The following is a 13,520-nucleotide window of genomic DNA, read 5'->3' on the forward strand; positions in this document are numbered from 1 at the left end:
TCTTTTTCTTTCTCTCTTTTTATATATTTATGCGACAACATATATAATATTAATATATGAATTATTTTTATCATAATAAAATAATAATATTAATAAATATTAATACTAAAATTTTTTATTTACACTTCGTTATCTGTGTCATGCAAATTGCGGCCCGCGATTTGTTAGCGGGCATTACAGTTTCCATAAATTCAAAAAAATACACTATGAAATCATATTAGTAGTACATTTCACTTTTTTTATTTTTTCAATATCTAAAAAATTGAGGCGCTTTTTTTCACACGTGGGTTTATTACAGTTAAAAATGTGTAATAAAAAACCGAAATAATGTCTAAAATAGATATTGAATTTTTGAACCTGAAATAAAATACTCTCTGAATTTTATAAATGATCAAATAATTTCTTCAAATTGTTTTGTTTGTTTGTGAATCTCTGTTGTTCCTAACCCAAATTTCCGTCAGTTAGCAATCGGAAATCGTAGTAACATTTTGGTGACTAATGAAAATTCACCACCCTAAACCCCTCTGACCCGTCTGCTTCAACCTCCAGCTCCGTGCTTTCTCGCCGCCGCGGCTCTGTCATTTCTCTCTCAGCGTCGCTGGCTGTCGCTCTCTGCCACCAGGCCCTCCCGCTGTCACCGTCGCGCCTTTTCGCAGGTAGGCAGACTTCCTAATATCTTCCATTGTTCTAAACAAACCTTGATTATATGTGTTAAATTTTTTAAAACCTTAAGTATATGCGGTTAAAAAATACAATACTTGCCTTAAGAAATAGTTTCCATAATTGGCAGCAGTAATATCGATTGTTGAATTTATGACTTTTATGTTTTTGGTCTGATTAAGTGTTTGTAAAATGTGAAATTGCCGAGTTTACATTCTTTTGATTGTTTAATTTATGATGTTCATCTGAATGTTATTTTGATTCTTAATTTAGGGGCACTTGATTTATTTTTTTAATTCTAATTTGGTGATATTTAAAGAGTGAAAATTTTACTTGGCTTGAATTACGGTTCAAACTTCAAAGTGGTGAATTTTGGTTACTTGTTTGTGATTATAGGGCTGCAAAAGGCATTTACACTTTCCAGTTACCCACTTTAGTTCTGTTGATGGTGTAGAGCTTCACCAACTTTGTACCCTGACCCTGAATATCTGAAGCAACACTCGCCCCAAAAAGGCAAAAATGTGTTATCCTACAGCATTGACCGTTTTATGCGCTGGTGGGTTGGCAGTTTCAGCATGTTCTAATCCTCTCTTTCTGATGTTTTCAGTTTCTTTTAGCTACTGATAGCACATATTGTTGAAACTCTAATTTTCCCCTCTTTTCTCTCTTGCTTTCCAGCATTTCTTTTGCAGATACCATCGATCACTTCAATTCCGGTTCCTAGTTCCAATTGCTATACTTTTGATAATTCTAGTCGTATTGTTGATTTCGTATCCTTCACTTCTCACAATCAAGAACATTTGTTCTTTGATTGGGCTTTGCATTTTATTTGATTTGATATTGATAATTCTAAAAGGGTCCTTACGGGGTTTGGATTTTAAAATTGGTTCTTAATAATTAATCATTTTGTTTTTGTGTTTATAAGGTGTTATTTTGAATATCAATTTTTTTCTGTAAATTGATTTGTATTTGATGCTATGCCTAAGGAGTTACAGATGTTATATTTTGGAGTACTAATTCTTGATGTCTTATCCATCTTGGGAGAACCAATGACCATTTACTTGTTATTATTCTAAGGTTTTGTTCAATTTGTGGTTTGTTGTTAACTTGTTTATACTTAACTGGTTTGATAGACTAGCTGGATCGGATACCTGTTTGAGTATGATGTAAAGGTATAGACAGTGCTAGATAGTTTTCCTTTGTTAAGTTTTGCTTCTAACGTAGGTTTCTAAACTATTCACTTTTCATTAGTGCAGGAAGGTACTGACTTAGCGGTCCGATTCTGCAAAGATGTCGAGAGTAGATCACAAACGGTAGTCCATATATAACCGTGCTTTCAGTTTGAAGTATTTATTTCAGTTAGTGCCAAAGTAGTAGTTGTTTGATCCATGTAGCCAATCTCACTTGGTGAAACAAGGCTTAGTTGTTCTATTCAACTTGAACGGGATTAGTAATAATCTTAAAGAGATGTCTACAATGTTCTGCTCTTTTATTCAAGTGTTCATAGTAAAACGGTTAACCAACAAAAATGTATTGCTGAGTATTGACTTGATTAACCATAATCAAAAACACAGCAGAAGTAACAAAATATTACCATATTGTCCTCATTATGACTTTTGTTAAAAGAAAAACAGGATTGTGGAGAGATAAGAATACTTTCTACATATATCTTTATTCCTTCTCCATCACTCAGAGAAATGGATTTTGGAAGATTCTTACCATCTTTCCTGTCTTCCTCCTCCCTTTGAAGCCTTCTATTTTTTACTAAGAGGAACGTTAGTGGCGAAAAAAAAAGGAGCCATCTCATGTTTTGGTTTCTTTAATTTTCTACTAGCTCTACCTTGAGATGTTTTCCATATAAGTTGATACATAAGGGTCTTAAGTTCTCAAACACTTAATTTGATAAAACCTTCATTAGTCATGGATCTTTACTTGATTTTGATTTCCAATATGCTTATAAACTAAATAATTTTATGAGTGTGGTGAATATTCCTTGTTGAGTACTTTAGATTTTTGTATTAGAATTTTTATCCATTAGTTGACTCCCAAAAGTATTCAGGGATATGTTGATTTTGGTCGATTTGATAAATACAACTACTTTGTTGCTGGTTCACACGAATCTGACTTTGTTCAAGTAAGTTTCTACTGCTTATTGTCTTTTAGGGAGAGTAAGGGATACTCCTTAGATGTCTACTTAAACCAATGAATACAATAAATTTTTCACTTCTAGTTCTCCTCCTTCTTGTTAATACCTTCTTTCTTGCTTTGTATACCACTTTCTCAATGTGTAGGAGTTCTATAATGGTGACTTGATGGGTTGTGAGCAAAGTTATGATAAAATGGGACGGACAGCTCAGGTTGGTGTTACTCTTGAACTCCTTTTTCTCTTTAAGTAAACTACATCAAGGACTCTATAATGGAAATGGTTAAAGTAGTTATCTCGTGGAGAAAAGGGGCCGTGACCATTTTTTCTTGTGTGTACATGTACAAACCCGCTTGTGCATATATTCATGGTACGTGCAACTATGTTATTGAACATTCCTTTCTTAACCCGTTTTGTATAAAGATAGAGATATAATAGATAACCAATAGGCTAAAAGTCTTTTCTCTGATGCTTGATTGTTTGGCACAAAGAAGCTTTGGCTTCTTTAGGATAAATTTTTCTGCTTTATGTGGTCTATGTTTCTTCCTTATGTTACATTTGTCTTTCAGGTCAATATCATTTGTGGGAGTTGTTTGAATGGACAATGTAAAGGTATGACTATCAGTCTTTGAAACATTTGATTTGATTTGCAACTCAATTATCTTCTTTGGTATTAGAAAAAAAATTGATTTAGAAATCTCATGGATTTGCTTTATTTGTTATTTCAAATTCTCTCATTTTTTTACAAGATTTTGTTGTAATTGAATTGATTTGAGTTCTAAAAAATAAAAAAAAGGGATTACATACTCTGCATGATTTATCATTATAGGATGTGCATGTTATTTTTGTTTATTTGTAAAAACTCTGAAAAATAGAGCAAAGAGTTTGCCAAATTATGTATGGCAAAAGGATCACATGCTCCTGGTCATAGATCGTCACACTGCATGTTGAGAACTCTGTTATAATTCATGTTTCAATGTAGCACATGACAAATGCTTCTTTGTTTTTTACTTGTAGGTCGACCTGGATGTATATGTAATGTCACTTATGAATCAAACTGCAGGTTTTGATGCAATACTACATTCCTGCCTCTTCTTCCTCTTTTAATTTTACTAACTGATTTTTCCCTTTTGCTATTTATTTCTCTTCTTTCTGTCTACTTTATCACCTTATCCCTCCTCCAAATTATTTACAATAGGTTGGCCTAACTGCTGAGCCTGAACCCCCCAACCCATTCATTAAGTTCGTAACACAATGTATAGAATTACTCATAGTCATAACATTTTCTATAAAGCTAATACTTCATGTTATGAAATCAGGAATGACCTGTTATGTTACTATAGATATTCTAATTTTTCCATTTATTGCTGTCTTGCTGCACAATAGATTAATATATGTATCACGATAAGCTTTAGAAGCTTGTTGCTTAAAGTACTTATTTGGCCTTGATCTTTACTTCTTTAGGAGATAGCAGATGATTTTCATTACTAGTCTTGAGCTCCATTATTAGTCTTGGATTTCCCATGTTTGCAGTTGAAGTATGACCTTTAAATATGACAATCTTGATAATTCCCAGAGTTTCAGTTGAACTTGCTTTACCATGTGAAAAACCGGGCCCACAAGTATTTCAAGGCTTCACGGTTGGTTTTCATCCACGATCATGGGAAATTGTGAGCATCTCTATATTTATCACAATTCTTGGAATCATATTAAGAGTTTGGCTCCTCTAAATTGCATTGTAGCTTTAAAGGGTGTGTGAGTTGGAGAATGCAAGGGAACAGAAGGGTTTGCAGGGATTTGCAGAGTAAAATGCATAATGAAAACTGCTAAGAGAAACCAAATCCTTTAACTCCTAATTTGATCCACATGAATTTTGAATCTAAAGACTAGTGAGATTAAATTTTATCTTAAATTATAATCTGTGGTTGGTTACAGTAGAAAAAAACTGTTGGATTATTTTGTTGTAAAACATTGAGATCCAAATTGATAGAAAATTAAACCTTGTTTGAGATCCAAAATGGTAGATTTAGGGTGGGTTACTCAGTTCAATTATATCACTTACTGAATTTTCATTTTGTGAAAATTTTTAGGTTTATAATGGCATGACACAATTTGGTTTTGAGAAACCCAACCGTGATTTTAGGTCTGGATACTCCTGCTGCCATCTTGTGCTTTACATAACGGCAGATTTTCTTCAATCGTTATTAATGGCATGCTATGGTTTCCTTTTGCAGCTTTGATGCAGGGCAATCTCAGGTAGTCCTTTTTATGACTGCAGTAGCTTCACACTCATCCTTAGTTGGAAAGCCTAGTTTGAAGGTACTTCTGTTAAAGTTACAGTTGCAGGAACTACTATTGTCTTTGCTCTTGGTACTAGCTTCATCACCATTGTTTTATTGTTGCTTATTAGGTTCTTCCAGAGAAGGGCTTGGAAGTTAGATTGTCTGGATCTGCCAACCATGGGAAGCCTCCTACAACTTTGTCACCCACGATGTTGATTGTGGATTGGAGATGTATGTTACCAATGTTTTTAAGCATCATCAATTATTTTTTGTAGGGTGTGTATGTTTGTTAAACTTTCACTTGTCTACACTTTTGTCAGGCGAGGTAGTCCGTGATACTCCATATGAAGTTAATATAACAATCCCAATTGAGGGTTATGAGAGTATTGAATTTGTGCTTACAAAACTGTGCGGTGAGTCATGATGACTTTTCTAGGTTGTAATTTGTAAATTCCATTATTGTTCCTCTGGTCCTTTATATGCATTCAATTATCTGGGAGACCTTAACTATGGGGTTACACTTTCCAATGGTGTTACATTGTTTTTCCCTTTTAATATTTGTTTATTCATGGTTGTAGACTATACACAGGAAGAAGGTGAAGATGCCAGAAAAGGATGGGCAATATTTGGGGTGCTATCTTGCATGTATAGCAACTATCTTGTTATGTATATACATGTTAGTATTTTGCTGTTTATTTTCTATACTTGCATTCAATATATGGCAACTTGTTATTCTGCAGATTCTTTGTCTGTTCGACCCTCTTCTGCTGTGGAGGGTTCATTTACAAGACAAAAGTGGAACGGCAGGTCAGAATTTTTCTCACTTACAAGTTGCCAGAATAGGATGGTTGTTGAGTATCAGTTTTTTCATATCTTAAGTCACAGAACTTTTAATTTCTGTTGTGTTAACTTTTTGCAGCATGGAATTGATGCTTTGCCTGGCATGACAATCCTATCTGCGTGTTTAGAGACAGTGAGTTCAAATCTCCTACTGATGTTTATTGATTTCTTAGAACTTTCGCATGAAACTAATTAAGAATTGGTTATATTATTTCTACACTTAAAGATGGTGGTTAGGTGAATGATGATCATCATGAAATTAGTCTTTTTGGGTCTGAGTTTTTGTTGTGCATGACACACCAGGCTTTTATAAAATACGGATTAGGTTGACTTTGATCATTACAAAATTTTGTATCATTGCTTCAGAGAAAAAAGTTGCTACTGCGACTTTGTTCACTTCAAAAGCAATTTTAATAGCAATTTTTGCATGTTTCTATTTGGTGTTCCCCCCTTACATTTGCAAATCTATCTAACATGTCTTGAATGTTGGATGAAAATAGATTAGCGGAGCAGGGCAAAGCTACATGCGGCCGGAAGAGCAAAATAGTGCCTTTGGTGGCGAAGCCTCCTGGGAGCGCCCTCCTCCTAGTTCATCTCAAGGTGTATGGAGACAGGCAGAAAGAAAATATGGCTCCATTTGAATGTGTATCAGTGTTATGCAATCTGTATTGGCTGTACTTAAAACTCTCCCATTGATTTATCTAATTTTTGGTGTTTTCTCCTGCTGAAAATGCAACTTGGATCAACCTAGATTATATGAGAAGTTGAAGTATCTTTTTCTTTGAGGCAAAAGGGGGAAAAAAAGAAAAGGAAAAAAAAAAAAAAAATCATAGTTTGGAAAGCTAAAAGGAAGAAGGAAATCAAGTTATAGCATGAATGCAGGTTTTGGATTACATTTAACGGGTTCGTAAACATTGTTTGTTTGTATTTTTTGGGGGGTTTTATATTTTGCTTTAAGGTAGAGTTCAAATTATATAATTTTGTTTATGTAATTAGTTTCATTTTTAGGATAAGATTTGGTGGTTGTCTCTGATAAAATTTGTTATTTATGTTGGTCAATGCACTAGAGTTTTGCTTAATTGCTTCGCAATTATGTTATATATTTACAAAAAATTATTCACTAAATCAATTATCAATATAGAATATATGTTGAAATACAAAATATACATTAAAAATGAGCTAAATAACACGTAAAATTTATATATAAATACAAAGTGGTTGATTTAATAGTTGATGTTTAATGTGTGTATAATATTTTTATTTTTTGTCACGTTAGTTTTTATAATGATATTTGTTTAACAATATCTTTTGATGGATATATTGAAATTATTTTTATCCGAAAGGCAAAAATGAAACTTTTAAATACAGGTTATAATGGCAATGAACTATATGATAGTTTTTTTATGAAAATTTAAAAAGGTTTTTAAAAGTCAAATTTCATTCGCGAATTTTATTATTTAGAGGGCTAGAAATTTGGAGGCAAAGTTTAATTTGTAAAATAAAACAATAGTTTACAGTATAGCTTTGACCGTGAAATGCAACTTGCAGTGACTAAACTCCCTTTGTTTTGTATATACTTCGAAATTATGAGACACCTTTCATGAGTTATCTAGGAACTTGATAATTTGACTTTTTTCAAACATGAGTTGTAAAGCTTCAGTTCTTAGCTGCCTTGAAAACTAAATTAGCACTGATAGTGTCATGCAATTGTAGTAGCTTCATGTAATTTTTACTAAGGTGGTAATGAACTTGGTTTAAATATCTAACCGTAACACCATAGCATGTGCTTATTTGATTGAAGAAGTACCACTGCTAAAATGATTATTCAATAGTTTTCATATGAGAGATGAGAAGAGAGAATAGTTATATAGAAAGAATGACTTTTCAAAATATTTTAATATAGAACCTATGTTGTTATTATTTTATAAATAATTTGTTATATCATAAGTTTTTTGGAATATTTTTTAATTAGTTGACAAGGATTTCCTTTCCGGGGAGTGCTAGGGGAACAATGAAATTTTTGAACAACATAAACAACCACCAATCAAATGAAAATACACTACACCCTAATTTAATGCTACTAATCAAATTTACTCTTTTAACCCTATTAATTCACATTGTTTACACATTGTTCAAAAACCTTGTTGGTTACCTATACTTTTCCTTTCCTGAATCACTTGTGAAAAATGAGAAAAAAATTTGGTCAAAGGACTAATTTGATTCACAATTTTGTAATGATAACATGTAGTGATATTTAGACAAAGAAAAAGTATTGGAAATTTGGAACCAATACTTTATTGTGTACGATGTGTACAATGGATTAAGAAAACAGATAAAAATTACAATTAAAAATTAGATTATTAATTGATTATTTAATTTTAAATTTTAAAATTTGAAAAATTAGGATTAGTATTTAAACTCATTCACATTACATATGGTTATATCTAATTTTACAGTAACTTTCAATACATGTTCAAAACTCACCGTCATCTTCTCCGATCCTCACCGCGCGTCACTGAATTTCTCGTCGGCCATATTGACGCCGTCACATCCTCCCACTGACACCGTTCTCACCTCCGCCAGTCAGCCCGACACGCTTCGCCTTCCGACGCGCAGCCTAACTTGCTGCGGCTTTTTCGCGCACTTCTCTTTCGAACCGGCTTCGCTTTCTCCCATTCCTTCAAGCCTCTTCTCATCGATGATACCACCATGCTCTTCTTCTTCTTCGAATCCAAACATGATTAGCTTCTTTTAGATTTGAGCCTTATGCTTCACAACAGTGCCGCTTTCGTCATATTTAGTCTTTCAAAATTATATTTCACCACAATAGTTGTTTCTTGTGTTTATTACTTCTTCTTATTCTAATGTCATAATCTTTTTACTTGTGGTCGAACAATATTACCACACATAGACTTAGTAATATACGTCAGAATACCACATCAATATGCAAATTAACAAAATACATTAAAAGAATTAACTTGAGCCATGAAAAAAAAATTTAAATTTAAAATTAAAATGATTAAAAATTTAAGAACCAATTTAGAGTGGAATTGGAACTTCTTATGGAGGCGAGATCTATTCCAATAGGAGTTGGATATGCTAAACCAGTTACATAATACGCTAAGGTTGGTTAAACTTGCATATGGTAGAGAGGATAGAGTGGTCTGAAAATATGATAATCAATGTGTTTTTTCAACTAACTCTTTTGTATAAGTGCTGCAAGCGGAATTGGCCCCTGAGGAAGTCACAAGCTACAGCTTCACCAAGTCTATTTGGAAAGGTCTGGTGCCTCCAAGAGTGAAGTTGTTTGTCTGGTTTGTTTTGTCTGGCAGGATCAACACTAAAGAGAGACTGGGACAGCTTGGTATTATCAACCAACAAGATAAATTTTGTGCATTGTGTAATGAAGGTGTTGAAAATGGGCACCACTTGTTCTTCGTCTGTAGTTATTCTTGGCAGGTTTGGTGTGCTTGAATGTCATATGTTGGTAGACAATGGTCTTACCCGGGTTCATTAAAGGAGCATGCATTTCCTAAGCTGGACTGAGTTTTTAATTAGGAAGGAGGAGTGCAAGAGGTGAATGGTGTGTTTTTGTGCCATAATTTGAAACATATGGTTGAAAAGAAACAGAAGAATTTTTCAGAATAAAGGTAGAAGGGTTGAGGAGATAATCAACATGTCTTTTATGAATTATAGGGAGTGGATTGGTGCCGACTCCTTTTGTTATTGATGATTATGCCAGAGATGACAATGAGATATCCTTCTTCTTAGTTAAGTTGTTGTTTTTCTTTGGTTCTTTTTTTTGTTTGCTACTTTGATCAATTGCCTATACGCTACATTTGTAGTGTTGAGCTTTTCTTTAAAAAAAAAAAAAAAACAATTTAGAGTTCGAGTAAAAATTCAAAGACTCCTTTTGAGATTTAACTAAATAATCGTGTATCCATGGTCAGAGTATTCAATATATATGAGAATAAAAGTTAAAAAACAAGAAACTTATGCTAAACATATAGTTTTATTTTAAACCAAAAGAAGACAACTTTAGTTGATCATTAGATTATAATATTATCCACGAAACGAGTAGGTACACCTATTCCTTTGCAACATTGCATCATAATAATATTAACTAATAATATTCCCTTTACAATTTTTCTTCTTTTCAGTTAATTTATTATGATTGTTATCAATACTTCTTATTTATTCGCATGCATTACGTCAATAGGTATTCCATTCCCTGACAATTATAAACACAAATAAAACTAATTAACTTTTAGCTTTCAAAGGTTTTAAGCGTGAAACGAATTCAATTCCCAATTAATTTGGAAGCTGACAGCTGCATCTATATATAACGTTAATTAAGTCTTAAGTACTAAACTTACAAAATGTTAATTATATTAGTGGTCTCAAGTCTCAACCCTGACTCTTTTTATTATTACGTTGTCATATATACTAATTAATTAACTACACATATGCTAGCAAAAACATGAGGCACAATATCAGAAATAGAGTCAGGGTATAATATATATATATATATATATATATATATTTTTTTTTTTGATGGGAGAGTCAGGGTATAATATTAGTCACGCTTTATAATTTAAGATTATCTAAAAAACAATTATTAAATGTGTAACTCGGAGGGTGTAGTTGATGGAAGAAACTCATTCTTCCTTAACCAATGTTGAGATATTAAATGTGATAGATATAGTTCTATACTTTTATATTGATCGAACATAGATCAAGTGAAGTCTATATATGTAATATATAGATTACATAAAACCACTTCAATTCTTTCAAAAACTTCAATAGATAAAAAAAGAGTATGAATGATTATAATATTATACTATTTTTTTTTTTTAATTTTAACAAAATCAAATTTTACATCTTTCAATTATAAAAACTCATATCATGCATGTTATGAAATCACTTTTTTAAAAATTAAATTAATAAAAAAAGATACATAAATAATTATATCTCTAAAATTATATTTAAAAAAAAATTAAAACTGAAAAACAGAAATTTAATTAAATTTTTTGTATTGTGTTTGATTTTAAACGTATAAAATTGAGTTATATTTTAGTATTCTATTTAATTTAAGATAAATATAGAGAGAAGTCTTAATTTATTTTTAAAGAGGGGATAAAATTAGAATTTAAAAAATTAAATGCGAGTATTTTTAAAATAAAAAATATTATTAAAATTTTAGTTTTCGTCTTTAAAAATTTTAGTCTTTTAACTACCAAACATAATATCAAATCTCAATCCCCTAATCTCAATTCTCTCAGTATCTGAAAACAAATATAGGCTAATAACATAAGAATTCAAACCTATTGTGTTAAGTTTTTGAATCAAAATGTGATGTATTATATTATAGGATGAATTATTATTTTAGTTCTTAATATTTAGACTAAATTTTAATTTAGTTTTTAACGTTTTAAATATTTTATTTAATCTAAAAAAATTTTAAACATCATATTTAATTTCCAAAAAAATTTTAAGGGAGTTTAATGTTGTCCCACCATCAAATTTGACTCAAATAATTCGCATATTGAAGAGCCAATAACATATATTTGATTTTGGTATGTAAGTAAAATTGATCTACCAACTATCACTAATATAAAAGTTTTTCCTTTTGATTTTGAAGCATTGATAATTGATTGTTAAGATTTGGAGTTTTGTACCAAAAGAAAATTGAGGAGAAGTGTTACAAAAAAGTTTTAGTTATATTTTTTTTAACACATGAAAGAAAATATGACTTAACTAATAACGTCATTAATGTTCACGTTATTCATTTTGTTAATTATTAGTGTCAAATTTAATGGTAGGACAATGTTAAAGCTATTTGAAACTAATTGAGATAGAAATAATATGTTTAAAATGTTAAGAATCAAATTAAAATTTGGCCTAAACGTAAAGGACTAAACAATACTTTATCATATATTATATCTCAACTACTATAGTTATTTACTAAAAATAATGTTACATATTCAAGTTTTTTTGTTAATCAAGTCTAATTAAATTAGTCTAACTAAATTAGTCTAACATAATAAAAATTAATTATAACTAGCATTATTTTAACTCTTATATATTTTTTAATTTAATTATTGGACTTAGTTTATAAAAAAATTTAGATGTATAATATTATTTTTTATTAAATCTTTTTTTTTTTCTTTCAAAAAGTGATTCTGTGCTGTCTATGATGTATTACCGCGTAGACTTTGTTCCTAAGAAACAAAATTAGAAGGAAAACATATGGAATAATTATTGCTTTCAGATTTTGAGTGATTCAAATTTCAACATCATAGAAGAAATTGAATTGTTCTGATGGGTAGTAGTATCTATCATTTGGACACAATTTTGGTGAGAAATTGAGTCAATAATTTGATGAAGTCAACTGAGCAGGTAAGTCCACGTTAACTTTATGGACTTAATCTATAATAATAAGACACACACATAACAAACCTGCAGATTGACCAAGCTGAAATTTAATATTATTGTCATTGTTTTCTGGAAGCATTTTATTTATTATGGATTTAGTAAATTGCAAGCGAAGCATTAAATTAGGTTATTTGTTTGGCTTTGGATGCATAGAAATATAAAGTCTTTGGTCTCATAAGGTATACTAATTAAAGTGTACAAGCAAAGTGCATGTATAAGTATAACTGTGGGACAAACATAAAAATGAAGTATTTGTATTAAAACTTGAAAAGTATATTTTTGAAAATCTTCTTTACGTAATAAGAATTTTTTAAAAAAAATTAATAGTTGTTTTATTTTTATATAAAAATTAGTTAATTAATCTTTTGATGAAATATTAAAAAATTGTGAACGGATCGGAACAAATTTAAATTGAGGAGAAACGCATAATTTTTTTAAAAAATTATTTGGTAAAAACCCTTTAAAATGATTTTTTTTTTAAAAAAAATTGTGCCTAAATATATTCTCGACACTGAACATATAAAATCAATTGTTATGCCTATTGATCAAATGATACTTTTAAAAGTATTTTACTTTGTCATTTTATTAAGTTTTTTATTTTTGGATTACAATTTAAATAATAGGTATAAAATATAGTTTTTTTTTAATTGATATGATAATATATGATTATATGCTTAATAATCAAGGGGATCGGAGCTAGCCATAGCAACCCGAAAAAAAAAATTGAACTTCTTGGTATTTTTTTTTTTTTTTTGGGACTTGGCCTCCCTTAGCTTCTGAACAAGACTTGGCCCTTCTAATTTTTTTCTTTTATATTTATATTTTAAAAATGTAATTAAACATTTGTGTTAAAATGGATCGCTCTTTGTTCTCTTACTCTATTTTGTTTGTGTTTATCTAACATCTTACTTGAAGTTAAATTAAAAAAAGAGAAGTACTACACATACAAGTCATTTTTGTTTACTAAGTCTTACAAGTTGGGCCTAACTACTGAACCATTTCCGCGTATTTCATCTTCGTTTCCTTTTTTACGAAGAAGAAGAAAAGAGGCACAAAAAAACGTAAAAACGGCGTGAATATAAATGACTTGTATGATTTGTATGGAAAAGTGTTCTCTCTTTGCCTTCGATCTCCTTCTGTTTTTTTTTTATTTTCATGGT

General features: G+C 30.7%; 1 protein-coding gene across 1 annotated transcript; it reads left to right on the forward strand.

Moving 5' to 3' along the window:
• Positions 1–329: 329 nt before the first annotated feature.
• Positions 330–7,050, forward strand: LOC107625458 (uncharacterized). Its single transcript, XM_088501064.1, has 18 exons — positions 330–656; positions 1,057–1,216; positions 1,339–1,430; positions 1,794–1,832; positions 1,917–1,973; positions 2,720–2,794; positions 2,952–3,017; positions 3,373–3,415; positions 3,821–3,866; positions 4,380–4,473; positions 4,894–4,946; positions 5,038–5,122; positions 5,214–5,316; positions 5,406–5,498; positions 5,664–5,730; positions 5,826–5,892; positions 6,005–6,058; positions 6,426–7,050. The coding sequence occupies exons 2-18, from the start codon at positions 1,180–1,182 to the stop codon at positions 6,564–6,566; spliced, it is 1,212 nt and encodes a 403-aa protein (XP_088357190.1). The 5' UTR covers positions 330–656; positions 1,057–1,179; the 3' UTR covers positions 6,567–7,050.
• The last annotated feature ends 6,470 nt before the right edge of the window (positions 7,051–13,520 follow it).

The sequence above is a fragment of the Arachis ipaensis genome, chromosome B1 (assembly GCF_059453495.1).
Source record: "Arachis ipaensis isolate K30076 ecotype BB chromosome B1, ASM5945349v1, whole genome shotgun sequence".
Lineage (NCBI taxonomy): Eukaryota > Viridiplantae > Streptophyta > Magnoliopsida > Fabales > Fabaceae > Arachis > Arachis ipaensis.